At 46.8% G+C, this 13,538-nt stretch overlaps 1 protein-coding gene across 1 annotated transcript in view; it reads left to right on the forward strand.

The window, feature by feature from the left end:
- LOC126259520 (uncharacterized) overlaps window positions 1–13,538 on the forward strand; it is a 171,208-nt gene that overhangs the window by 59,611 nt on the left and 98,059 nt on the right. The window contains exon 5 of the mRNA XM_049956379.1: window positions 8,745–9,080. Within this exon, the coding sequence (XP_049812336.1) occupies window positions 8,745–9,080 (336 nt within the window). The remainder of the gene's footprint in view (window positions 1–8,744; window positions 9,081–13,538) is intronic.

Raw genomic sequence — 13,538 nt, forward strand, 5'->3', positions numbered from 1 at the left:
TATTTTTAGTAATTAAATGATAGAAACTGATGCTTTTCTAAAAAATAGATGGTCTACAAAACACACTGAAATAGCATACTCCTTTTTCTTCACATTAACATAATATTAGTTGCATACGGTATAACACGAACAGTTATATGTTTAATAACACTAATGGATCATTCTACAACAATAATCAGTTTTTGACAATGTACTCACACATTCTCTTGGCTACCGCCCTTTACAGCCCAAAATTTCTTCTTAGGTAGGTATTCATCACGCAAATAACGTCGACATATTTTCACATCCTTGATTGTACTAGACATAATTGGAAGTTCTCCGGGTGCATGCGTTAGGTTTTTGGTGCACACGCTGGAGGCCCAGGAAAATAGTGTGACTAATCAGTCCATTAATCAGGCAGAAGCCACAATACAGCCCTTCAAGTGTGTTGTGAAAAATATGGTGCAAAACCTGCTGATAGGGAATGTCAACTTCACATGTCCTCCATTACTTTGAGCATCTTCAGAAATTTTTATCTTCCTGTAATACACCTGCCACCGTGACATAAAGACCAGTATTTTAAAAGCAGCAACCTCCCTTGCAAAAAGTTCTCCTAGTTTCGAACTCGTGAGAATCGACTCTGTGACGTCATGCATAGAAAACAATCTGCCTTGTTTCCTTTTTCATTTTTACAATGCTAATATCCATATGGCTGGGCAAAAGCTGTGTCCTCTCACTAGGAATGAATGTGGAATCTCCCAGAATCGGTTAGGTACAATGAAAATGAAATTAGAGGTCGCTTGTCTAGAGCCACCTGTCGGTAGACCGGTCGCCTGGTGCAAGTCTTTTGATGGGGATGAGATGATGATGACAACACAACACCCAGTCCCTGAGCGAAGGAAACCTCCGACCCAGCCGGGAATCGAACCCGGGCCCCTTTGCACGGCATTCCGTCGCGCTGACCACTCAGCTGTCAGGGTGGACTAGGTACAACACGAACCTGGTCAGAGTGTGATTCTTATCTCGAGCTAAGCCGTCGTCTGAGGACAGATGGTGTTCGGTGTATTTGTGGAGAGTCCTTCCTCAAAAGTAGGAGTCACCTATTCCCGCAACAACATGGCTACTCTCTCTGGCCGCTAGGGCCTGGTCCTAACGGATCACGCAGCATTAAAATAAATGATGAACTTAAACATACCACTCCTTCCCCCTGTGAGCTTTATGGCTTCGATTTCTAACTGATGCACCATCCCTGGAAAATGCACAGTAATACAGATAGATTAAGTAATAAGGTACACGTGGTGGAGTGTGTTGGCATTTCTGCAAACAAGAAGCGAAAAGCATGGGCCACTGACAAAAGCTGTCTGCGGTTCGTGAACGAAGATCTGTTCTGCGCTGAGCACAGAGTATTGTACACCAAAGTGCGGACAACGTATAGTCCTGCTGGAATGCTTGGTTGACAATGTACGGAGCCAGACTCTGTCTTAGCAGGACAGAGGAGCTGCTGAACCACTCAATGATGCATTGTGAAAAATTGTTGGTGGAAAAAGTGTAAACAGGATGCATTGAAAAGATTGCCAGACACTAAGAGACTTTTGACGATAAATCGCCTCTTTTCACACTGTTGATCTATATTGCCACACCAAATCAGCAGGTCTGACGGTAGCTCAGGTGGTGTTCACTGATGGGGTTTTAAAGCTTGGGTCAGTGGAGAAAGTGATAACTGATCAGGGCAGGAATTTTATGTCCAGTCTAATGAAACAGTTGTATCGGTATTTGCGGATTTGGAAGTACAGACAAGCGCATTAGAGTTCCAACTGAATGGGGGACAGAATAGGTGCACAAAACCTCCGGGAAAATGTGAAGTTATTAAGCGAATAGTCGTTATAATGGGTGGGACGCTCAAATACCATATGTGGCGGCAGCCTGTAGCTCAACTATGCATCTGACTATAAGATTATCACCATATGAGGTCTTCCCCTTTCAAATTGTGTAAACGTCAGCTGTACGTAAGTGTGCTAAGAGATTCAGGGGCATATAGCGGCATGCTAAAAAAGCGAATACAAGAGCTGTAGACTGGCAGGAAGGCACACAGAAACAAAAGGCCAAGCTAACGATGAACCATGTCAGGCAATGGGTAATGTCGCGTGACCCCTTTAGTTCGAAAGAGAAGAAAACAGAATCCATTACACGATACCAAGTAACTGAAAAGACCTTTCCAGTGAACGCAAAGTGAGAACTACCAACTCATAACAACGTGGTGCTCATAGTGCTACAGAGGGGCCGAGCGAATGACGCCTCTGCACGATGTCAGGAATCGTCTGGAAGCGCTAGTGTCGCTAAGAAAACACGATTATTCAGTGAATCGTTTACTGCGACAACTTAACAAAGGGTGGTGCACTGCCGGCCGTAGTTGCCTCCTCCCCCGGTCACGGACACACTCTGTCGGACCCAGCGCCAGTCCTTCAGCCTGTGTGCCAGCGAGACGTCGTTCTTCTGGCGTCGATGCGGATGCCGAGCCCAGTCTGGTACAGCGTGGATGGCCGCTACCGGCTGAGGGGCTGTACTCGACCCCTCTCGTTGCCTCTTCTTCCCTGGGCCACCCCATCCGTGGTGTGGTGTAGGCGGCAGGCGTCGAACTCAGTACTGCCGGCCTGTTCGTCGCCTTCCGTCCCACACCTGGTGCTGCACCGCTGCTGGTCTGCTGGCAGTTCGTCAGCTCTGCCGTCAGTAGTGGCTGGTGTGACGCAGCACTAAGTTGTCAGTGGAGTTCAGCTCTGCGGCACTCCGTGGCTGGCTGGTACCGTGCTGGTTGATCTGAGACAGGAATTACTAAAACAACGTGCTCACGGAACGGAATGTCGTCGACAGGGGCTCCATCGTTCCCATTGACCTGAACTGTTGTCATCTACTTCGAGTTGGGGCTCCGGTATTTAAAGAGTTCTGTGAGGTGCGCTTTACTAGCGATGACTACATGTGGCCTCGTTGTTCTTCCACCCTTACCTCTCTTAGCAGCTACTTAAATTGGTCTATGAGTGTTGTCCCTAGCCGTGGCTATTGCTTCTTGTGTCATTCCACTGCTGTCCTTCTCTGTTTTCCCGCTGCGTGCGCTCCCTCTCACTCAGCTGCTGCAGAGTTGCACACTGTCAGACTGTGCTGCCGGCCTGTCTTCTGTCTTGCATCACCCTGCTTCCTGGCCCGCGCTAATCGTGGCGCAGCCAGCCAATCTTACGTCACGGTGGCTGAACTCAGTTATTGTTTTACAACTTGGAAACCGAGCTATTCTGTGCCGCAACAGTCCAGTGGCCCGAGAGGCCTGCCTGAACTGCCGACAGCTGCTTCAAAAGGAGGGCAGCGGTGGGGAAGAGATCAACGGTACACCTGGTGGAATGAATGAATTACTCCTGTTGGTAATGCCTTGAGGCCATGGGTTGACTTATAAAGTGCTTTGTCATCTATCTCTATCCTGTTCCATGGGTGTGTACGCTTCTGGAGAATTTCGTGCGACTGAGGGTATGTTACATATTATTTGTGCCAAACTTGAAATCCTAAAAATTATTTTCCACCACAGAGTTGCTACAGTGAGAAGCCGACTCAGTCACAGGTATGTCCTACAGACTTGATGTGTGTGGTCGCAAGGTCATGAGACAGAAACACACAGAAACCTGCAGATTATTGTCCTTAGAAACTGATTACAGGTGAAAACGAACACTTTGAAAGGGTAGGCTCACATTTCCTTTTCTCGGTGGCAGAACTGGCAGTTGTCATCTGCAGGTGCTACACCTGGGGACGGTTAAGTAACACGCAACGGATATAGCTCTAACGGCAAAATCTAATAATCAGTGGCATTCGTTGTGACATATCCATCCCTCCCTCCAGCTATCCGGCACCATTACCAAAATCACATCCTTAAATACCACCTTTTCACTACTCTACTTACCCGACTTTCCCTTCGAAATTTTTCCTGGAGAAAACCTGACCTATCTGAACGCTTCCTTCGACTCAATATTTCACGCCTCACTGGACAGAATGGTCGTAATTCGATACAGCAAATAGTTGAGCTTATAACACAGTAGTTTAGCGAATATCAGTACAGAAACATCACGTGGGGAACCTACACGTCAACGACACTTGTAATTTTGCTAATAATAGGCAGTGTCTATTGCTATCTCAAGCATAGAGTCGCACAGACTCCATTGCTACGTGTCTTCCACATGCAGGCTTGTACCATTATATTATTAGCAACTATGAGGAAGAAGTATTGCTGCTGAGGACTTGCAAATGAACACTTATAAATAATATGAGCCAAAGACTGACAGAATGTGTACGAAATGAACTGTAAAAATTTGACTCCTCTGCCTGGCGACAAAAGTGAAGCATCCAGAACGGCGGGAGGAAATGGAAGGTTGTAAAAATATGCGATGTCATTTCAGATATGACAAAATTTGTCAAATTTACGAAGACATTGGCAGATTGAGCCCACGTGTCAGCAAGACGTTGAATCTCCTTTGCCTTGCATACAAGCTTGATTCTGTTGGGAAGGGTGGCATGTAGCTGTCGTATCCTCTCCCACAGCTGTCGTAAATGGCCCTCGATGTTCTGGACGGCGGCACTGGAATGGCTTTGACGTCGGTGCTGGCCCAGCACGTGCTGCTACCACTTAAATATACAGATACGCCGTCTTAACTGAAATCTACTATGAATGTTATTTTTCTTCATATTTATACGTGTATTTGCAGGAGAGCCACTTTAATTATTTACGTGTTTTTCCTGAGGAATGACTCATCAGTTCACTCAATCTGAATCCCCAGATGTTGTCTAGAATCAAATATTGGAAAAAATATAGCTGTTTTTACTATTTCATTAATATTTTATTTATTTCTAGTTTTATTTTATTTACTTTCACGTAACGTGCTGAAATGTAGATAATTTAGACTGGAAGTTAACGAGTTTAAACAATTTTGCAGCAAGTGCAGCTGCTTGTTATGAAAATAGGGGGCACACAGCTCGACCCTAAGACATTATCAGTTAATATTTCAGATAAAGTTGGTCGTTTGCCAAATTGTGTGTGTTTGTGTGTGTGTGTGTGTGTGTGTGTGTGTCATCACACTTGTACGCTGTAGTTGGTTTTCCTCATCTAGAACTAACTGTTTTGTGACGCAATTTAAGAGCACGCACCAGTACTGTCGCGAGACACACACTGCTTCGATTAGGTCGTTTTCACACAGCTTTTGTGTTCTCTCCTGAAAGATGTCGGTCTAGTACTGTTGTAAAAGGCTGATGCCATTCTTGGTATCGACATGCAGAATGAGTCGAGTCGACATCCAGACTGGTGTTGCACGTGTTGTGTGGGGCACAGATGGAGACGTGTTGCTCATCAAGTACACATATTAAGTGTTGGCGAGCATTGTCCTGCTGGTAGATGGGACCAGGCTACTACCTAAGGATTCAGGTCATCTGTGATGTACTCCTGACGTAAAGCCTTGCCGAGCGGTTCTTCACGCCACAACGCCAGGGGGACATCGGCATGTGCCTCCAAAACATTGGCATATCGTGTACGGTATTTAAATGTTTGTCTATCATATTTTGTGATGTGGTGGTTGGGTTCCAGCCCAACATTTTCCTAAACAAGCGGGGAAGACCGCCTAAAGGCATACTCGAGACTGGCCGCGACGCGCCTCGCATCCTCCCTCTGTCCGTCATATATGTAAATACACCTCTCTGCCCAACTGCTGTCCCCTTCGGGTATCTTCTCTAGAGTCACGTAAGTATAACTACACTACCGGGATATAGTGCAAAACCTTAAAGGAAAAGGTAATTTGTTGACAAGTGATGTGACAGGTAGTTTATGATTTTAGGAGTATATAATAACAAATTGAGACCAAGTGCTATATACATGTGACAGTGGAAGCTGCCCAGTCTGATCCGTACACAGTGTAACTCCCTTGGGATGCCAACACAGGCTTGTATTCTCGCATGTAAACGATTGTAAAGTTGCTGATTGGTACCCTGCAATAGACTGTCCCGAGCATCCTGCGCCTTTCGTTGCAGTTCGGCAACGGTTCTTGCAGGCCCTGGAGAACGAGTAACTTCTCGCTTCATCATTTCCCATTCATGTTAAATTGAAGAGAGATCCAGAGATATTGCTGGCCAGCGCAGTTGTCGTACACCACAAAGAGCATAATGTGTCGCAGCAGCGGCCATATTGTCCTGGTGAAGAAGCATGTCACCTTCCCGTCGAAGAAATGGCTGTAGAAATGTAACAGGCGCTGCTTAGTTTACAATTCTGAAACGCCAAATGTAACCGCGAGTAGTGTCGTGAGTGAATACAGTCTATAAAAGGTCAATCCCCACGTGTTTGCCATACACGTCTACGTCCACACTCACATACAGAGAAAAAAAAACAAAAGAGGGTCGTTCCACTCTGCAGCCGACTCTCCGCGGGGGCACCAGAGTAGTAGTGCTTGGCGGTGTTAACAGTGTAAGCAGCAGCTGGACAGCGGTACACGTGCTCTTTGTCGTGATGCAAGCTGACGGTTCTCAGTAACAGGTGATTGGATTTCGTCACTGGATGGCCTTCGGTCAATCATTGCTGTTTGTACGATGCGTCGATAGTGACACGAGTCTGTCTACAGGTCTACTGGTCTACAGGTGTGGGGATGTTCCACAGACCGCTGCTGACTGCAGTGACCCACCACCGATGTATTGCACCCCACCCAACACGTGCAGCAACCCATCGATGCACCCATTTAGCTTCTTGCAGGCTCAGAATACAAATCCGTTTGAATGGCTGAAGCCGTTCAACGTAAGTACTAGTCGGTTGGCCACGGTTGTAACCTAGAATAAATGCGGGAAATACTGTTAACCTCTAAATTCAACACAGTTACTGCCTGCAGAGACATCACTGAATGTGCTCAGACCGACTTCCTGAGCGCCGTTTGGTCGCCAATGTCCATTAGTCATGACAACCCCTTAGTATGCACATATCCCTGGTCCGCTGAACACAATCCTTAGGGTTGTCGCATTTTTTTTCAAATTGTGTATACATGTATGTATTTTTTTCCAAATTGTGTATACATGTATGTGATCAAAAAGTTAGTATAAATTTGAAAACTGAATAAATCACGGAATAATGTAGATAGAGAGGTACAAATTGACACACATGCTTGGAATGAGATGGGGTTTTATTAGAACCAAAAAAAACAAAATTCACAAAATGTGCGACAGATGGCGCTGGGCAGCAAAACGTCAGTGACTGCGCATGACAATCGTGTATAAAAGCAGCTGTAATGAGAGAGAGAATCAGATGCGCCAGCAGTCGCAGCATGTTGACGTTACCTGAAAAGGCGCTTTTAGTGAAGCTGTATTATCAGAATGGGGAATGTGCTAGTTCAGCGTTACGATCCTATCGCCGTAGGAAGGGGTTCGAACGGGTAAAGGTCCGTTGACAAATGCAGCTGTGGCGAGAATGATATCGAAGTTCGAAGCCACGGGTTGTTTAGACGATAGACCCCGTAGTGGCAGACCGAGCACGAGGCGTAATGCTGCTGAGACAGTTCAGGAAGAAATGGAGACTGTAGCGGGTTCGTCTATGCTCGGGGAAGTCAGCGCTCGTGCAGTCGCACGTCGCACCGGCATTCCATACACTACTGTTTGGTAGGCACTTAGGCGTACCCTACGATGCTATCAGTACAAAATCCATCGGCATCATGTACTGTTACCTGGCGATTTAATGAAGCAGAAGGCATTTGCGGTGTGGGCGTTTCAAAAGATGAAGATTGGTTGAGTAACGTGTTGTGGACCGACGAAGCTCATTTCACGCTACGAGGGTCTGTCAACGTAAACAACTGCATAAGTTGGGCTATCGAAAATCCTAAAACTGTCGTGGAAGCTCCATTGCACGACGAGAAAGTCACGGTATGGGTTGGATTTACCACATCTACCGTTATCGGGCCTTTTTTCTTCGAGGAAATGCGTGATTCTGGTTTTGTAACTGCTACGTGGTGGGTGAGAGGTACGCCGATATGTTACAGAATGGCATCATCCCCAACCTGGCTGATAAACACCTGCTGGAACGTACGATGTTTATGCAGGATGGCGCTCCACCGCATATTGCTAGACGCGTGAAAGATCTCTTGCGCGCGTCGTTTGGTCATGATCGTGTGCTCAGCCGCCACTTTTGTAATGCTTGGCCTCCCAGGTCCCCAGACCTCAGTCCGTGCGATTATTGGCTTTGGGGTTACCTGAAGTCGCAAGTTTATCGTGATCGACCGACATCTCTAGGGATGCTGAAAGACAACATCCGATGCCAATGCCTCACCATAACTCCGGACATGCTTTACACTGCTATTCACAACATTATTCCTCGACTACATCTATTGTTGAGGAATGATGGTGGACATATTGAGCATTTCCTGTAAAAACGTCATCTTTGCTTTGTCTTACTTTGTTATGCTAATTATTGCTATTCTGATCAGATGAAGCGCCATCTGCCGGACATTTTTTGAACTTTTGAATTTTTTTTTGTTCTAATAAAACTCCATGTCATTCCAAGCATGTGTGTCTATTTGTGCCTCTATCTACATTATTCCGTGATTTATTCAGTTTTCAAATTTATACTGACTTTTTGATGACCCGGTATATATTTGCGCTGAATTTTGGTGCAGCTATTCCCCTCTAAAATGCAAGAAATAGCTAGAAGTAAGTACGGTAGAAGACTCAGACAGTGTTGTGGGCGGCGACTGGACACTGTGGTGTTGTCGCGGCAGGTGCTGGAGATGGGGTTCCTGCGGCGCGGCATGACGCTGGGCCAGCGCCCCGACCACTACACGCCGCTGGCGCGCAGCCTGGCCGACTTCCTGGCCGCCTACTACCTGTCGTCCGTGGTGCACTACGCCAACATCCTGCGGCGCGAGCTGGACGAGCTGCCCGGCCTGGCCGCCTCCGCTCCCGCCGCCCCCGCCACCCCCGCGGCTGCCGCCGACTCGCCCACCGTGGTCGTCGTGCGCTTCCTCGTCGGGCTGCTGGGCCGCAAGGCGCACCTCGTCTTCAACCAACTGTGCCCGCTCGACTTCCCCACCAGGACACTCTTCAGTCTGCTCCAGGTACTGCCGCCTGCCACCTGTAACTTTCCACCTGCTACCTTCCTCTGGGCTAAGCACAGTCACGATAGGACTTTCCCTGACAGCGCACGTGCCTAACGACTCCTGACAAAACATCAAACTTCTGAAGACAGATTACTGTTTGGGTAGAAGGGGGATTCGTGGTTTGTTACTTCTTACGGTATCTCCACTCACTCTCCAAAACATAACTGGTTCTCACACCTCACATCCAACCTGTGACACATGCCTATGACTTTAATAATAACAACAATAGTATTTGTAACTACCATATGGTTATAATTAAAGTGCAGCTACTAGCGGGGGCCCAGTATCGGCTGTAATCATCACATCGGAGCGGAACTTGGTAGATATAATTTCGCGTTAATGTGGAGCCGATTTACACTAGAAAAAAAAATTACTTCCAGTTTTAGCGAGCAGGCATAAATCTGCCGCTGTGCACTGTTTGTGTGACGACATGACACGCAGCCTGTCATTTGACAAGCCGTGACGCGGATGAACAGTGTGGCTATCGAGAGAGCAACGCCGCCTGTAAGGTCTCAGGAGATGTCCGATTTCGTTAAATGGTTTAAAGATGACGCTAATGAAATTCGAAAATTTTGCGTGTTGCCTGAAAGAGGAAGGCGTCCCATCCTGACCGTGCAGCACCCGCCCCGGATAGTGGTGCTGCTCGTGCAGTGTCACGAGAATTGTCTGCACCTTACGAGTTTCTCATTTTTTGACATTTTCCTAATCCATTATACATGGAAACATTTCTATAGATCTTTCTTGCATTCACAGGGTCATATTCGAACTCGGTGGACAAAATTGGAGCTAATTATTTTCCAGCTTAATTAGAATACCTTTCTAGTTTCGCTACCATACGATAATTACAGCTCGCACTGGACCTCTGTGAGTAGTTGCATTTTAATTATAACCACCTGGTATATGATGGGGGATGAGGGGGTGGACAAAAAAGTGGAAACAAGAAAAATACAACACATTACCTTGTCTAATAAGCTTTAGGACAACGGTTGCCATTCATAACAGCTTCTAGCCGTCTCGGAATGGATAGATACAGGTCCTGCATGATTTTCAACGGAATATGGTTCTATTCTTCCTGCAAATTCAGGGAACGATGATGGTGTATAGCGATCATGCACGCTTCTCTCCAAAGTAGACCACAAAGGTCCAATTACATTGAGATCTGTTGTCTGTGGTGACCATGGGAGACGCTCACAAAACCAGTCGTGGAGCGATGCGAACTCTGTGAGGAGGTGACCTGTCTTCTTGGAGCAGACTATCGCCATTGGGAAACAAACATTGGAGATGATCAGCCAAACTGATAGCATAATCTTTTTCAGTAATGTGACCTTGCAGAGTAACCAAAGGGCCCATTTAATCCCACGACATGGCTGCCCAAATCGTGATCGAACCCTCGCTACGTTCCACTTTTGGAATGTAAACTAGGCCAGAAGCAAATGACTTTCTTCAATTGCTCCACAGTTCAGGTTTTATGACTTTGACATCAAGATTTCCTGCTACGGTCGTCTGCATTTCTGATGAGTGGTTTTGGAATTCGAGATCGTCCTGCAGTTCCCTACGTATGGAGCCCCTTTCGTGTTGCCTTGATGCTGGCCTGATCTGTGAGTGCGACATGCAGTTCTGCAGTGAATTTTGTAGCTGCCGTCCTCTTATTTTTCATCACAATCCGATTCATTGACTGTCTGTCACTATCATTCACACCCACTTTCGTCCGCATTCTGATGCAGTGGGTGACGTGCTTCCGCTCTTCCTGTATGCAGTATAAATCTTCGATAGGAAGGCTCGTAGAACACGGAATACTTGTGCTACCTGGGCTACGAAAGTGCCCACCAAACGAGAGCCCCAACAATAAACCCACGTTCGTATTCACTGAGCCCCGGCATAAATCACACTCTGATCACGACTGACAGGTACAGCGTACGGAGGAGGCTGCATAGGTGCACTTCGTAGGCGAATACAGCTTGCAGGCTCAGGTAGCATTTACATTCACGATCAATCACCTATTTCTCGCGGAGTCTCCATAATTTTGTCCAAGCCCTCCAGTACATACTAAAAAATGGCTCAAATGGCTCTGAGCACTATGGGACCTAACATCTGAGGTCATCAGTCACCTAGAACGTAGAACTACTTAAACCTAACTAACCTAAGGACATCACACACATCCATGCCCGAGGCAGGGTTCGAACCTGCGACCGTAGCGGTAGCGCGGTTCCAGGCTGAAGCGCCTAGAACCGCACGGCCAGAGCGGACGGCCCATGTACATACTCTGCAAACCACTGTGAAGCGCATTGCAGACCGTGATTGGCACTGTACCGTACGTTGTGGTTCCTTCTCGTACCCGTCGCGTACGGATCGCGAGAAAATGACTTCGTAAAAGGGTCGGTCCTATTCTAATTACTCTAATCTTGTGTTGCTTAAAGGTTTCCCGACGGACTAGTTGTATATATGGTTCTCGGACGAAACGTCAAATGTTGTTGTGTTATCCTCACAACACTTCATAGGCTCAAATGGGCGGTATCTGGTGTGGCGTCGAATACACTGCTGAGCATGACTGGGCAATAGCGTAGATTTCCTGAGCGGCAGCAGGTAAGAGACCGGTACGCCACCTGCGACCGACTGCTCCGCTGTCACCCCAATATTTGTGCCGCCAGTCAGGTGTCGTCCCTCGTATAACCAACATTTCTCCCTTGTGCTCGTTGGGACTTCAGTGTTTCCACTGCTGGATCCCATGCTGTTCTGAGTTTGAACGTTGTGACTCTGTTCACAAGATTTCCACGGCTTCATCAATTACGCTGTCCCACTAGGAAGACCTCAACGAGAGAGTTTTGTTATTCTTTTAGTCCACCTTCTACCCTGAGAGAATGTTCGGTCACAGGAGTTTTCTGTGGTTGGTCCAGACGTATGTGTCGTTCATGTTCAGCACATCCACATCCACCTCTACATATACATTTATACTCGCCAAACCTCTGTGGAGTCCATGGCAGAGCGTACGTATCATTGCACCAGTTCTTAGGCTTTCTCCTCAATCATTCAAGAATGGAGCAAGGGAAGAACAATTGTCTAAATGCCTCCGTTGGTGAAGTAATTATTCCAATCTTATACTCACGATCCCTGTGGGAGCGATATGTAGGCGGCTGTGGTATATTCCTAGAGTCGTCATTGAAAGGTGGTTCTTGAAACTTTGTGAGTAGGGTTTCTCGGGACAGTTTACAACTGTCTTCAAGAGTCTGCCAGTTCACTTCTGTGACACTCTCCCACAGGTCAAGCAAACCTGTGCCCTTCTCTGATTACAGCGCCTGTTGGTCCTATCTGGTGCGGATCCCACACGCTTGAGCACTGTTCGACACATGGTCGCACGAGTGATTTTTAAGCAGTCTCCTCCGTAGACTGACTGCATTCGCCCAGCCAGTATTCTGCTAATGAACCGAAGTCTGTCACCAATTTTATCCACGACTGATCCCGTGTCATCACGCCATTTCATACCCCTATAAAGTGTTACCAGATGTTTGTTTGAGATGGCCGAATGAACTGTGGCTAAGTGACAGTGTGGTCATAGCATACAACGTCTTTTCGTTTTAAGAAGTGCGCAGTTTTTCATTTCTGAACACTTAAAAACAAGTTGGCAGTCTTAGCACCATATTGAAATCCTATCAATATCTGGCTGCACATTTATGCAGCTTCTTTCAGACAGCACTTCATTCTAGATTACTGCGTCATCTGCAAAAAGACTGACGTTATTATTACTAGACATATACGGAGCATTCGGTCGCCAAAGTGTGTCATCGATGACGTTATGCGGTTTCCCCACCCAGTAAGTATAAAGTGGCGGGAAATTCAAAAACTAGCCCAATTTCGCAAGTGTGTTTCCAGTGGAAGCAGGGCTGTTTTCCTAAGTATAATTGGCGGGAAATGCAAGACAACGCATTGTCATGATGTCTGACTTGAAATACTGGCCCTGGTTCTATGAAGTCACAGTCTGAGGCCTGGAATACTTTCGCAACCTTAGTATGGCTTCAGAATCCAAGATTTCTCACCTGAAATACATGGCGGTGATCGAACATGGTGACTAGGGCTTACTGGCCCAACTATGTGATCTCAGAATCCGAGACATGGAATACTGGCACCGGGTCAATGACGTCACAGTCCAACTAAAACGTGTAGCGCTATGATGGCAGGCGCAGGGTGTTACCGGCAGTAGTATTAGCAATCAGTGGGTGAGGCAGCATGGCAGCATTTGCCTTGTCCCTCTGTTTTTGTTAAGGGAGAGAGCTGGATTCCAAAGATTACTTGCTAATTTAATTCCAACTGCTTCCTTAATAATACTATCCCAAGAGCTGAAAGTGCATGTCAGAACAGTCTTGTTGTTCCGTTCACAGGATGGTCTGTACCAAGGCAGTATTCTTCTATGGCTGGTTTGCT

This window comes from Schistocerca nitens, chromosome 5 (assembly GCF_023898315.1).
Source record: "Schistocerca nitens isolate TAMUIC-IGC-003100 chromosome 5, iqSchNite1.1, whole genome shotgun sequence".
NCBI lineage: Eukaryota > Metazoa > Arthropoda > Insecta > Orthoptera > Acrididae > Schistocerca > Schistocerca nitens.